The 13,920-nt window shown below is 55.8% G+C and overlaps 4 protein-coding genes across 4 annotated transcripts; 2 read left to right on the top strand and 2 right to left on the bottom strand.

Annotated features, from left to right (window-relative positions):
• Positions 1 to 69: 69 nt before the first annotated feature.
• On the bottom strand, positions 70 to 2,387 carry L226DRAFT_522615 (uncharacterized protein; the record flags this gene model as incomplete). Its single annotated transcript, XM_067678770.1, has 7 exons — positions 70 to 90; positions 354 to 682; positions 741 to 1,089; positions 1,137 to 1,278; positions 1,363 to 1,378; positions 1,759 to 2,161; positions 2,193 to 2,387. 7 exons carry the CDS (start codon positions 2,385 to 2,387, stop codon positions 70 to 72), a joined length of 1,455 nt encoding a protein of 484 aa, XP_067535994.1.
• A 2,246-nt stretch (positions 2,388 to 4,633) lies between these two features.
• L226DRAFT_507229 (DNA mismatch repair protein Msh6) lies at positions 4,634 to 9,878 on the top strand. The gene is made up of 21 exons (XM_067678120.1): positions 4,634 to 5,074; positions 5,131 to 5,356; positions 5,504 to 6,072; positions 6,124 to 6,178; positions 6,228 to 6,607; positions 6,660 to 6,913; positions 6,975 to 7,095; positions 7,150 to 7,222; positions 7,278 to 7,489; positions 7,551 to 7,701; positions 7,762 to 7,882; positions 7,936 to 8,417; positions 8,470 to 8,482; positions 8,542 to 8,554; positions 8,607 to 8,633; positions 8,687 to 8,730; positions 8,787 to 8,879; positions 8,938 to 8,987; positions 9,042 to 9,067; positions 9,118 to 9,282; positions 9,342 to 9,878. Exons 1-21 carry the CDS (start codon positions 4,700 to 4,702, stop codon positions 9,672 to 9,674), a joined length of 3,783 nt encoding a protein of 1,260 aa, XP_067535993.1. The 5' UTR covers positions 4,634 to 4,699; the 3' UTR covers positions 9,675 to 9,878.
• A 111-nt stretch (positions 9,879 to 9,989) lies between these two features.
• L226DRAFT_485561 (uncharacterized protein) lies at positions 9,990 to 11,335 on the top strand. Its single transcript, XM_067677116.1, has 3 exons — positions 9,990 to 10,345; positions 10,407 to 11,111; positions 11,170 to 11,335. Exons 1-2 carry the CDS (start codon positions 10,017 to 10,019, stop codon positions 11,086 to 11,088), a joined length of 1,011 nt encoding a protein of 336 aa, XP_067535992.1. The 5' UTR covers positions 9,990 to 10,016; the 3' UTR covers positions 11,089 to 11,111; positions 11,170 to 11,335.
• A 168-nt stretch (positions 11,336 to 11,503) lies between these two features.
• Positions 11,504 to 13,355, bottom strand: L226DRAFT_485558 (inosine monophosphate dehydrogenase). The gene is made up of 11 exons (XM_067677115.1): positions 13,204 to 13,355; positions 13,119 to 13,145; positions 13,021 to 13,070; positions 12,761 to 12,955; positions 12,627 to 12,703; positions 12,520 to 12,568; positions 12,424 to 12,467; positions 12,263 to 12,361; positions 12,186 to 12,198; positions 12,094 to 12,121; positions 11,504 to 12,024 (listed from the first exon to the last, which is right to left on the bottom strand). Exons 1-11 carry the CDS (start codon positions 13,245 to 13,247, stop codon positions 11,655 to 11,657), a joined length of 996 nt encoding a protein of 331 aa, XP_067535991.1. The 5' UTR covers positions 13,248 to 13,355; the 3' UTR covers positions 11,504 to 11,654.
• Positions 13,356 to 13,920: the final 565 nt, after the last annotated feature.

Raw genomic sequence — 13,920 nt, 5'->3', positions numbered from 1 at the left:
GTCTTACAGCTATTACAAAGCTTCTACAAGGCCCTTCCAGGCTGTATTACAAAATCTACTACAAGGTGTCTACATCTCCTTAGTTGGGTACTACAATTGTAGTACAAGCACTGTCTTGTACTACAAGGCTGGGCTACTACAATGGCCCTCCTTGTAGCTCTAGTTTGTAGTAGAAATCCCCCACGTTTTGCACAACAGAATTGACACTTTGTGGGCCATTGTACTACAAGCTTGGATACCACAGGTGGGCTTGTCCCCGGCGGACGGCGTGCAATTCTCCTTGCAACGCCCACACTGCGACAGCAACCGGAGATCAGCGAAGCGGACAGAGGAGCGAAACCGGAAGACCTTACGGGGCCGGAGATCACCAGCGGCAGCTGACTAGTATCCGATATCTTGAGCCTCTTGGCGTCGCCTTCCTCCTCCGTGGCAGGAGTCTTCCGCTTGCGAGGGTCAGGGGCCGTGGTGGACACCGGCGTCGACGGAACGATGTCCCCGCCATCATCATTGTCGTCATCGTCGTCGGGGGCATCGTCCTGACGGGCAGGTGGGCCGCAGACAGGGTCGTCGCCGTCGAGGACCGGAAGGACAGAAGGCCGGGGAGGGCTCGGACAGACCGCCTCGGGGTTGGTAAACGCCAGTTCAGCGACGGCGGACGGCTCGACCGTTTGCAGCTGCTCCTCTGTGCCCAGTAATGGGGAGTCAGCAACGGAGCCCGGAGCGCAACCGGAGTTACTTACGGAAGGCGCGAGTGGTCCGGATGCACCCCTCCAGCCTGAGGATGTGCGCCTTACCGGTTTCTGACCTCTCCCGCATCTTGGCGGTCTCGGCGGCATAAGTGGCAGCGGGGGTCTTGCCGGAGCGTCGTCGGTCAGTGAGCCGCCGTTGGTAGGTCTCGACGCGCGCTAGGAGGGTGTGGGTTTCCGCGATCTCGGACTCGAAGGCGCGGACGTCGGCGTCGAGCAGGAGACCGGTGGCCCGGGTCCAGAGGTCGGCTCGGTCTCCGGCGGAGGCCTTCGCGGCAAAGGCGCGCCAGAAGGGAGCGAAGAGCTCACGGTACACGGTGTACCGCTTGCCCGGAAGTGCCTCCTGTGACGGTTAGCCCAGCGCACGCGGTCGAAACGGGCGGTACGTACCAAGAAGCGCAGGAAGAGGTCCTTCTCGATCGAGCACTCGGTCTCGTCGAAGGCCTCCGCGCTCGCCAGGAAGTCGCTCACGTACCGCCGGAAGTCGTCCTCCGAGGAGAAGTCGTAGGCGGCGGAGTCGTCGGCAGTCGGGCTCGGGGACAGCGAGAAGGACATGGCGGTCAGCAGGGAGGGCGAGGAGAAGCAAGAGCGAGCGAGGGCGTACTCTGGGACTCACCGTCGACGCGGCCCGACTTTATGGCGCGTCCGAAACCCGTTTACCTAATTGTGGAAGCGGCGGCGTCTTGTCCTCAATCAGCATCAGCGGGGCTTCTTGACTTCGCCGCCTGTCGGCTGTCTGGACGGCCTTCTCTAGCTGTCAAGGACACGGCCTTCTCATTCAACGGCAGCTAGCTCTGAAACACCAAAGAACGTAGGCCTGTTAAGGAAGGTCTCGATGAGCGCTCCGTCCTCCGAGATACGCTTCCGCCTCCGAGCACCGTTTTCTAGGCGTCATCATCTGCGATATCGAAGGGTTCTCCGTAGCGCGGAGCGTCGGCAAAACGGCGCTCTGGGCGGAGTCAGGTCAGCGCCCTGGCCCAGGAGCTGCGGACAGGAAGCAGGAGCGCCTCACCGTTCAGAAGAGCCTCCAGGAGCCCGTCAGCATTTTCCGGAGCCAGGATGGCGTCCCGTTCGCGGCGAACTTGCGACAGCTGGGCAGCGCGGCGGTCCCCTTCGATCGTAAGTTGCCAGGCAGCATCGGAGAAGTCTGGCCCTGCACGGTTCAGGATGACCGCCCCGGTACGGGCTACGGACGACAGGATCACCGCGCGGCACTCGAGGAGGTCCAAGTGACGGTACCAGTACTTGCGGCGGCTCCAGTCGACGGACTTCACGAAGTCGGTCAGGATACCCGCGGCGTCGGAAACCTGTTCCCACCCTTCAAGAACGGTCTTGGTTCGGCGGACGAACTGGAGCTCTTTGTTTCCCGGCGGGGAGAGCGCGAGGACGGTGTCCTGGACCAGGACCTTTAGGTGCTACAACGAACGAGCGGGTCGGAAGGCTTACCAGCGCAGCGGCGATGCGGTCCATGAACCGGCGGACTTCCTCATTACTGCTTTCGGTACCGGCCTCCTTGACGCTCTCCAAGTCGGATACCGCTTTGTCAAGTTGGCGTCGGCCCTCGCGGACGCAGGTCACATAATGGTCTTCCCACACTCCGGGGGTCGGCTCATGGAGAAGGAAATCGCGGACTGCGTCCATAAGGGGAGGGTAGAGGGGGCCTTCGGTTCTGGTTGCTCCTTCCGGTCACAAAGCCCCTTCCGCTTTTATGCGCTGAAGCCATGGCTATCCTAGCCGGTCCGCAACCCGATCGATGGACCGAGGACGGTCCCGATTTCAGTGGGGAGGGGGTGATGGGTATCGATAGTGGCTGGCTCCGGCTGCCCCGCACTCTCACTCCGAGGCTCTTACCGGTGGCGGACCTCGTCAGACGCAGGAGGGACCTCTCCGGTGGCGGTGCTCGCAACGGACCTCGCTGTTCCTTCCTGCCTGCTAGCGCGGTGTTAGCCTAGGAGCCCCCAGGACGTCTCTCTCTCTCTCTGCGCCATTGGGCACTTCTCACCGGCGGTCGTCACCGGAACCGGGGTTCGAACACAACCGGAGGGAAACACGCGGGGGACCAGGAGGAACGCGTGTCGGAAGGTAACCGGAAGCCGGAGGACGCTCATTGGACGGTACGGGCCCAGTCTCGGTTCGTGGTCCGTGCGTAGTTCCTGTCCAGAAGTCCCTTTTGTATCCGTAGCGTAGCAGGAAGCAACCTCGGACTCCGTTTCCCCCTCACCGCACAGTTCTCAGTCTTTTGACCGTCCCACCGCAAAAACAGGAAAGTTCTCATATTGACCGTCCACCGACCGCACCGTCCACCGTCTCCGACACCGTTTCCGTTACCGTCTATACCTTCGGAAGTAACGTCCGGTGGTTCTCGCTGCCGGGGACCCCCCCCCCTAGTCCCTGCCTACCGCCCTCCAGTACCGTACCGCACCGTCTACCGCTCACCGCTCGCCGTCCGGTTCAGCAAAAAGGGCAGCAACAGGGACTCGTCCCTTTCCGTCCCCGTCACCGTCCTCCGTCCAAGCCCCCGGTACCGCAACCGTCCCCGAGTAACTATCGCCCGTTCGGACGAGTCACCGCTGAGTCTCCCTGTCTGATTCGCCCTGTTACATCCCCCTACCGCTACCCGAGAACCAGCTCCGGACCTTGACCAGTCGGGAACCTCATCCCACCTCGCTCACTACATACCCTGTCCCGATCCCTATTTCCGCTCGCCGCGGTTAGGTTCTCGATAGACGTTACACCGGCATGAGGTGAGTGTCACTCATCGGAGACATTCGACGGCTCTGATTTCGCTTTACGAATCCCCCATCCCCCCTCCTTCCTCTTCACCCTCAAGTCATCGTCTTTCCAATCCAGCCCTTCCGATCTGCTACCACCTACGTCTGCCACGTACATGCCTGCTGCCGTCTTTGAGTAGTACTACTGCCCTATTATCTTATAAGGGACCTGCGAGCATTCACAGCCGCGAGGAGACGCAAGTTCAAGCTCGGCGACTTCAACACATCAGCCTTACGATGATCCTGGAGTGCGATGGATGGATATATTGGTGGGTGTAATAGTGCTATGGCGCCGCTTGTCTCAATGTAGTCGTCCTGTATCTCTTTCGCATGCAATATCACCTTCTCCTGCATGTCAGTTTTGAGTGCCATCCGTCCCAAGGCCCAGCTGGGTCGTAGTCAGACGTATTATACTGAGCAATTTGCGACAATGTACTGAACAATGTTCCTCGCTGCTTGAGACAATGATTATTAGTGTGTAAATCATGCTTGATCACCGATTAGTTCACGTATTATCGATGCTTGAGACAATGATTACCAGTGTCTAAATCATGCTTAATCACCCCTTAGTTCACTTGTTATCGTCGTCTACAACACTGTTTAATTGGTGTTCTAATCACGGATAATCAAGGTTCTAACCGCGGGAAATAATTGTTCTAGGCGCTGCGAAAGTGAACACTTTCATCGTCCGAAACACTGATTTTTCCAGTGTTTGGTACACTTGTAATACGTGCATGCGACGATTAATCTGCCATTGTTATTCGCAATTATATAAATTGTGTATGCTTCCCGCAGTGTGAAGAGGTAACGATGGGCCGTCGCAGTGGTAGAGGCCAAAGTTATGATGCCCGTCGCCCGGCGATAATCCAGAGCAAAAGTCATGCATTATGAGAAGTCACTACAACGCACTTCGCCAGGACGTCGTCGATGGTTAACTACTAGGGTCAACTTGGGACTGTCAGTGTAAGTGATTTGACAAGTTCACATCGGTCCAGGTCCAGGCCCAACGCGTACTACGGGCGTCCTGGTAAACAGAAGCAAATAACGCGTCGGAGCGTGTCGTGAGCGCTTCTTGCATAGACGCGTCTTGCATCTCGTCTTCCTCCCTGTCCTCATCCCGTCCCATATAGAGCGCAACCCACCTCATCCACCCGCGCGAATTCGCAGACTTAGCTTGATGCGATGACACCCGCTACCAAGAAAAACGACAATGACAAGATGAAACAGAAGAGTCTCACGTCTTTCTTCGGCAAGAAGGACGACACGAAGTCGACGCCTACGGAGAAGACCAAGGTTGCGGCTACTCCCAAGATTACTAAAACCAAAATGAAGGGTGTTGAGAAGGAGAATCCGCCATCGTCACCTGCAGCAGAGCACCGTACACCTTTGCCGAAGGCCAGCTCGCAGTCATCAGGCATCGTGAGCGCGACGTACACGCGAAGCTCAGAGGGAGGGAAGAGCGCTTTCGACACGCCGCCTACAAGCGACCCCATAGATGTTGACATGGCCTCGGAATTCGACGCGTCGGAAGTAGTCCAGAGCAGCGCGGCAAAGTCGGTGAGTATCACTGTTTATATGCATATAGTGATCCTTTTGACCGGTAACTTGCATAGACCACTACCCGTAACAAGCGCAAGATCGTGGTTGAAGACTCAGATGACGACCTCCCGCCCAGTGATCCTATCCCTTACAAGAGAGCGTCCGAACGATCCAAGAAGCCTCGCATGTCTGCGGTCTTCTCTGACGCCGAGGAAGACGAAGAGGACGCCCCGCAGCTCAATTCGTTCGCGAAGCGCCTCACCAAGTACCAGAAGTCTCCTTTGAAGTCGAAGTCAAGAGGTACGTTTCAGTTGATAACTGTATCTGGAAACACTCGCCCCTCCCCACAATTTGCCATGACTTGGTACCGTCTCCGCGCCCCTTTTCTTGACTGCTGGGTCACTTGTAACCGCATGAATCGCATAAGAGCTGATATCAATTGCACAGGACGCAAGAAAGCCGATGATGATGACGACTTCATTGTCCCGGACGACATCGACGAGGAGGACGAAGACGTTGCCGAATCGTCCTCTCGACGCGCCTCTTCATCCTCTCGCCCGTCATCCCGCGTGTCTTCGCATTCAGCTCTATCTGAACTCGATAGCGACGAGGAGAAACCTCTTGCAAAGAAGAGCACCGCTCGACTGTCGCTCAAGAAAGAGACAAGTTCTAAGGGCTCCAGCACATTCCTCACCGCCGCTGAGCAGCGCGCCCGGAAGCAGAAGGAAGAGAAGAAGAGCACCGAAGACCCCTTCAGCTTCCTCGTCGACGTTAGGGACAAAGATAAGATACGTCCAGGAGAGCCTGGCTACGATCCTCGTACACTCTATATCCCGCCCTCCGCCTGGAAGTCGTTCACGCCTTTCGAGAAGCAGTTCTGGGAGATCAAACAGAACCACTTCGACACAATCCTTTTCTTCCAAAAGGGCAAGTTCTTGGAGCTTTACGAGGAGGATGCGCGTGTTGGTCACCGTGAGTTCGATCTGAAGCTTACGCAAAGGGTCAAAATGAGCATGGTGAGTAGTGCTCGCCCTCGTGCTGCGCAGTTTTACTCACGTAGTCCACAGGTCGGTGTACCGGAGATGTCGTTCAACTTCTGGGCGGCCAAGTTTCTAGCAAAGGGTACAGCCAACCCTCTATCGTTCTGAACTATGCGCTGATCTATTCAAAGGCTACAAGGTCGGACGCGTCGATCAAGCAGAGACTGCCCTAGGCGCGGAGATGCGTCTTGCAGCAGACAAGAAGAGCAAGAAGGCCCCAGCGCAAGACAAGGCCAAAGACAAGATCGTCAGACGCGAGTTGAACAAAGTCTACACCAACGGCACTCTCGTCGATGAAGAGCTCCTGACCGATGAGCAAGCGGGACACTGCGTCTCCATCCGCGAGGAAGATACCCCTGAAGCGAAGGATGGGCGACAGACATTCGGTATTTGTGTTCTGGACAGCGCGACTAGCGAGTTCAACCTGAGTGCATTCGAGGACGATGTCTGTCGAACGAAGCTTGAGACGATGATGCGCCAGCTTCGCCCGAAGGAGATCGTCTTCACAAAGGTAAGTCCGAATTGCATTTGTCGGAGTGCGCTCGAGGCTCATGTTGTTTCAGGGCAACTTGTCTGTGTCAACAACGCGCCTGCTCAAGTCGATTCTTCCCGGCAACTGCTTGTGGACGAGTCTGCGCGAGATCGAAGGGCTGAAGTTCCAGGAGACTATCAAGGAGCTGAAGAAGCTCTATCCCGCGGACGATGACGATGACGAGATGGCGGACAACCCGTACGGGCTAAGCAATGCCGTCCCGGAGTCTATTCGGAAGATGCTTCCTTACAGGGGTGCCATCGAAGCTCTTGGGTCGATGATCTGGTGAGTTCGAGTGTTTGCTCTGAAGCACTCTTACACAATTCACTGATCACGCATATAACAGGTACCTGCACACCTTGAATATTGACAAAGACATCTTGAGCATGAAGAACTTCAACGTGTACGACCCTATGAAGCGCGGACAGGGTCTCGTTCTGGACGGTCAGACTCTGGCGCATATCGAAGTAAGTCCTGATCCCTCTACCTGCATGACTTGCTTTGACGTGTCGTCATGGCAGGTTCTGCAGAACAGCGAGGGCACGGAGGAAGGTACCCTTCTGAAGCTGCTCGGTCGATGCATCACGCCTTCCGGTATATCCCATTAGTTGAGGTCACCCTTGCTTGACGGCTGACAAGAGCAACGCAGGCAAGCGCCTCTTCCGCATCTGGCTATGCATGCCTCTGCGGGAGGTCGCGGACATCAACGCCAGGCTGGACGCCGTACAAGATCTCCTTGACCACCCGACGTTCGAGCAGCAGTTCACTTCCGTAGCGAAGGGCCTGCCCGACCTCGAACGCATCGTGTCCCGCATCCACGCCAAGAACTGCAAAGTCAAGGACTTCCTCAAGGTCTTGAAGGTTAGTGGGTAGAATCTATTATGTAGCGATGGTCGCCTAAATATTGAGTTCTCCGACGTAGGCGTTCAAGGATCTGAGCAAGGGCCTCGCCGAGCTGGCGGACACTGCCGACTCGTTTGCGTCGAAGGCGATTCCTGGTCTGCTCCGCTCGGCGCCAGACCTGACTCCGAACCTCAAGCATGTCAAGGCGATGTTCCAGACGCCGGAGGACAGTGAGTAGTAGTCTGTATGTTCAGCACGAACCGTGCATGCGACTGAGGGTGTCGTTGCAGATGCCGACGAGCTCGTTCCTGAGGATGGCAAAGACGAGATATATGACAACGTCATGTCTGAGATCAATGACCTTGAGGAGGAGCTCAAGCGTGAGTTGAAGAAGATCCGCAAGGAGACTGGGTACGATATGCACGCATATGGCCTACTCATCTGTCACTCACACTCTCCTTCAGTCTCGACGCGTCGTACTGGCACAGCGCGCAGGGCACCAAGGAGATCTACCTCGTCCAGCTCCAAGGCAAAGAGAAGGACAAGGCCCCCAAGGGTTGGACCATCGGCGGCACGATCAAGACCGCGAAGCGTTACGTCGTCCCCGCCCTTCAACCCACGATCCGGAAGCTCAAGGAGGCGCGAGAGAACCGTAACACCGCGATCAAGGAGTTCAAGAACCGGCTGTTCGCGGAGTTCGACGCGGACCGAGGCGTGTGGTTGCGTGCGATCCGGGTGCTGGCGGAGCTCGACTGTTTGTTCAGCCTCGCGAAGGCGTCCAGCGCACTGGGAGAGCCAGTTTGTCGGCCGGAGCTCGTGGAGGGAGACGAGGCGTTCATGGACTTCAAGGAGCTGCGGCATCCGGCTTTGGCCAGCTTGAAGGGTGACTTCATCCCGAATGATATGAGACTAGGGAGCGATGTTGGGAGGGTTGCGTTGTTGACTGGTACGTTCTCCTGTTGGCGAGGTCTGTCTAATTGCTAACTGGATTCCCATAGGGCCCAATATGGGGTACGTGATGCGGTTTGTTTCACTGTGCGCAGTACTCACGCTCGATGCGCGTCTTGCAGTGGAAAGTCGACTGTGAGTATGCGCCTGTGGTGCATAGAATCACCTAGCTGATGACTGCTTCCAGGCGATGCGTATGACCGCCACCGGCATAGTGAGCATTCCTGGCAAGGTGTAGCATCAGCTTCGACTGACGTTGCCACACAGATCATGGCTCAGTTGGGAATGCTAGTCCCGGCGAAGTCAGCGCGGTACGTCTTATGACTGCGTTGAGCATCAGGGACTGCTTACTCATCATGCATCATAGCCTCTGTCCTGTCGACTCTATCCTGACGAGGATGGGAGCATACGATAATATGTTCTCTAATGCAAGCACGTTCAAGGTCGAGTTAGATGAATGGTATGTACTGATGACGTCTTCCTCGGTTCTGATTGCTGAAAGCAGCATCCACGCACAGCTGCAAGATCCTACGAGATGCAACACCGAAGTCGTTTGTTATCCTTGACGGTATGTGACGCAAACTGCTGCCTGCATGCAAGTCTCTGACATATAGCTTTGCAGAGCTCGGACGCGGTACATCAACATATGTGAGTTTGATGTGTGCTCTTGCTGGATGCAGCTTGCTGATGCTTTATAGGATGGCATGGCGATTGCGGGTGCCGTTCTCCATGAACTCGCCACGCACACGCTTCCACTAGCATTCTTTGCTACCCATTACGGTTCGCTCACGGATGACTTCGCGTATCATCCCAACGTGCGAAACATGCACATGGAGACGCTCGTCGATGACGAAAAGCGGGAGGTACGTCTATTCGCTTCGCCTGTACGAGCGACCTAGCTGACGAACCCGCTCCAATCCAGCTCGTCTTCCTGTATAAGCTCGTCGACGGCGTGGCAGGCTCATCCTTCGGAACGCACGTCGCCAACCTCGCTGGAGTACCCCTTGAGGTCGTCGAACGTGCCGAAGTCGTGTCCAAGGACTTCGCGAAGCATTTCAAGGAAAAGCTCGAGGGGAAGAAGACGAAGGCATCTGGCCGTCTCCCCCTTGTCGCGCAGGCGGACTTTGTGCACCTCTACAAGCTCGCTACTGGAGCGATTCAGATGCCCGAGGATAAGGTTCGCAAACGGGAGATCTTCAAGGTGCTTAAGGGTGCTGTGCGAGGGAGCCTGAAGGAGTGCGCTGTGTCCGCTTGAAGGTTTGGATCTGTTGGAGGTGGAAGGTGTGGCGATGCTTATTTTGGAACTTGAATGCGGCCGGGCGCCGCCTTGCTATCATCCTATTGCTCTTGCTCTGTTATCTGCTCTGTCCATATTACTGTACTACCTGCGCATAGCTATCCTAGCACTGGTGAAGATATAATTTCATATATTGGAAGCTTCAACGGAAGGTCCGGCGCGACGGCGTCACCATGGACAAACCCGACGGCGCTTGCCCTCCTCAACATAAGCGCTGATCTGAGCTCGCCGGGCTAAGTATCGTGGATCGGTTTAAACCACGCTCCTCTTCGCCACATCCGTCCGCTATAGCTCTGCCTGATGAACACATCTTTCGCGGACTCTGTACCAGCAAGGAAGCGTACCCGTCATGATGAAGACGCACCCCAGCCTCAGGGCCTAGCGGACCTGACACGCGATAAAGAGTTTTGGCTCGACGACGGAAGTATTGTCCTCATTACCCAGAAGACCGCGTTCAAAGTCTACAAGGGCTTATTGGCGGCTCAATCTCCTGTATTTGCGGACATGGTCGCCACTGCTACTCCCGACCCGGAACATTCGCTCGAAGGATGCCCAGTCGTTCACCTGTCCGATTCGCCGGAGGATATGAGGCACTTTCTTCGGGCACTCCTGCCCAAAACGCACAGATGGTATGTCTCCATTCTAGAGCACAGCGGGAAGTACATACTGATGTTGATTCTCCTGATTCAGCATCTTCGTTGAACCCGGAGAGAAGGCATTCACCTTCATGCAGTTGTCGGCACTCGTTCGCCTCGCCCACAAGTACCAAGTGGAGGATATCCAGAGCCAAGCTATTGCCACTCTTAAAAAGTGCTTTTCCGACAATTTCCAGGACTGGAACGCGGACGAAAGCTGCATCCCCTTCGCTGTACCTGAGAATCCTGCGGTCGGCATCGAAGTCATTCACCTCGCCCGACTCACCGATACTCCAAAGCTGCTACCCTCGGCGTTCTACTTTTGCATTACCGGCGGAAGCAAAGTGTTGGATGGGTGGCGCCGTGAAGACGGCACGGTCGTTCGTCTCGAAGTGGATGACTTGAAGAAGCTCTTCTCGGGATACGGCAAGCTCCAGCGCATGACGGACTCCTTCAAATCCTCGATATACACATTGACTCCGTCTCAGCGCTGTGGCACTTGGTCGAAGTGCCTCGTGGCATTGCTTGCTATACAAGGAGCTTGCCCTGAAAGATACCCTGAGCCGAGTTTGCTCGATAAGCTGGAGGAAGTTATAGAATACTGGCAGGAGAGGCATGGCCTTTGCTCGGCTTGTGGAGAGATGTTGCGGGACAACGAGAAGGAGGCACGCTTCAAAGTATGGAAATCGCTTCCCACTCTCTTCGAGTTGACGATAGATGACTGGGAGAGTGAGTAAACGGCGTAGGATTGCAGGACCAGGTGAGTACTCCTCTGCCTAGCGTCACAACCACTGTTCTTGACAACACAACAACGACAGGCCAGGCTGAGGTCTCAAGTCGCAAGATTATTCTTATGTCACCGAATCCACGATATACATATGCGCTTGTCTAGCTACAGTCTCACTATCTTGCTGTAAAGAATTCACAGTTTCGCCTCTGCATGGCTAGACTGCAGTCGACTCTTCCGCGATACTATGGTGTTGCTCATCCTACGGACCGGTCACCGTGCTATCCCTGAGGGCAGATCTACGTGAGAATCTTGCCATTGAACCGCTCCGTTATAACCTCGGTAAGGTTGCGGGCACGGAACCTTGTCGCACTTGTGCAACAATTGGGACTCATTACTTCACAATCCTCGTCCATAGAACCGTGGCCCCAACACCACGCAAACATATGTGGATGGCGGGGGTCAGATAATCGAAATTGATCTGCATAGCCTGGTATGGTTTCCGTGGACCTGAAAACAACAATTGTCCCTCGTACAATACTACTAGATGGCAGGCGGACCGCGTCAGACGTTGCTCTACAGCTTCGCCTTCGCAGGCACAACGAGCGCCGACATGCCTCCAATCACCTCCTCCACCTCGCGCTCGATCCGCCGGAGCAGCTCCTCGCACGTCGGTATGTCCTTGATGAGGCCCATGACGATTCCCGCCGTCCAGATGCCGTAGTCCGGGTCGCCCCGCGTGTACACCTCGCGCCCGCGCTGGCCGGACACGAGCTCGCGCACGTCCTCGAACTTGGCGCCGCCGGGGCGGCGCTCGATCTCGACGACCTGCTGCGAGATAGCGTTCTTGAAGACACGGGCGGTGTTGTGCAGCGTGCGGAAGATGTGCACTGTGTCGCGCTCGGTGGAGGCGACGATCTTCTCCTTGATGTTCTGGTGGATCGGGCTGGTGTTTGAAACGTGGTTGATTAGACTCCGTCATGGCAGAAAGGTCAGTATGAAGCAGAGGGCGTACCTCTCCACCGTGCACATGAAGCGTGTGCCTGCGTGCAAGAGAGACGATGTCAGCTGTATGTCATTGGAGCTAGGGACGGAGCAGACACGGACCCATGTTCACACCCTGTTCGCAGAGAAGCCATTGTTAGCTGGAAATGTCATAGCGGTGGTCTTTCCGCGCTACTCACACATGCTCCCAGTGCCAGCGCGGAGGCGAGTCCGCGACCATCGGCAAAGCCTCCGGAGGCGATGTACGGCACCTTCAGTTCTTCCGCAGCGCGTGCAAGCTGTGAGGCGACAAGGGTCAGCGGACCAACATATAGCATAGACGTAGCTGGCAAATGCGCACCAGAACGAGGCCGCCGATGTCCTCTTCTCCCGGATGGCCAGCACCTGCAGGGACATGAGCCAGGCTAGTGGGCCACGAGGTTGTGGCGGAACGTACACTCAAAGCCATCGATACTGAGGCAATCCACGCCTAGACGTTCGGCTGACTGTGAACACCCCATCATCAGGTTGAACGCGCAGCATGGGTGGTGTCCCCAGACTCACCTTCGCATGCCTGATAGTCGTGCACTTGTGAATCACTATACAGCCCTTCGACTTGAAGAACTTGATCAGCGGGCCAGCTGGTAAGGAGCATCGTGAGTATAATGCGACCCACGAACTGGAACTGGGGAACCTACGGTTGTTGCCGGCGGTCTCGAATATCCGCACGCCCTCTTCAACCGCCACCCGGGCGTACCCCTCGTAGTCGGGAGGGTTGATGCTCGGGAGCAACGTGATGTTTACGCCGAATTGATTCTTCGTAAGTTTCCGGGTCTCGCGGATAGCATCCCGGAGAGCGGCTGGGGAAGGCTGCGTGAGCGCCGTCAGAACGCCTAGAGATATGGTATTTAGTGTTGGTTGTCGAGCAAGCGTGACGCTGCTAGAAACATGAACGTACCCAATCCCCCGGCGTTCGATACGGCTGCCGCTAGTTGTGGGACTCCGACCCTACTCTAGATTAACACTAGTCGTCACAGAACATGTCAGAGAACTTACCATTGCATGCCACCTTGCACTACGGGTCTGCATGAGGGTTTCAGTGTGATCCGGTACCTCCACGTCGACATCGAGAAATACTCACACCCTGATTCCCAAGAGCTTCGTCAGTTTCGTTTCCAGAGGCATCTTGTAGTCCGTCCTGCTGCACTTGTGGGTGGTTGTGATAGAAAGACAAGAGCAGTCGTTACGCGTTTACCCCGGATCCTGTCAAGGCTGTTCTTCCCCGCACTACGGCGCAACCGTGGCCGGTGACATGTGTTATCATCCTCAGGTCCGAGAATATCGGACAGCGGCCATCAACCCGCCATTGCCTAATCGGGCGATGTTGTTCGAGTTCGCAGCCGCGCACGCCGCCACAACTTGAACTTGAACTTGCATTGAACCGCTCTTCCATCAATCAATTGAGTTATAAAATCGTGTTCATCAAAGCGTTTTGGTGAGTAGTCTGTGCTTATATCGAAAAAATTCTTAATGGCGTCTGCAGGTTTACTAGTTTCCGAGGAGGCCCAGCAGGAAGTTGCGGCGTCGCAGATTTCCTGCTAGTCCAACATCCAGCCCGGTCGCGCCCTTTTCAGCGATAAAGCATTTTAGCACCAGTAATAAGTGCATAAGCACTGATTTATGGCACTACCCATGGGCTTGAGAGCTATGGAGACATTGTGTGCCCTCGATGCTGACGCCGGAGATAACTGTGAGTATCGTATACTCTGCTTGATGAGAGAGACAGTGCGCTGACTGACAATATGTGCTAGAAAAGCAGACAATTTTTTTTCTTCAAGTTGATGGCGATCAGGTACGC

Source organism: Lentinus tigrinus (genome assembly GCF_003813185.1).
Source record: "Lentinus tigrinus ALCF2SS1-7 unplaced genomic scaffold L226scaffold_10, whole genome shotgun sequence".
NCBI classification, from domain to species: domain Eukaryota; kingdom Fungi; phylum Basidiomycota; class Agaricomycetes; order Polyporales; family Polyporaceae; genus Lentinus; species Lentinus tigrinus.
The sequence above is the reverse complement of the archived record's forward strand: the minus strand, read 5'-3'. Positions and strand labels throughout refer to the sequence as shown.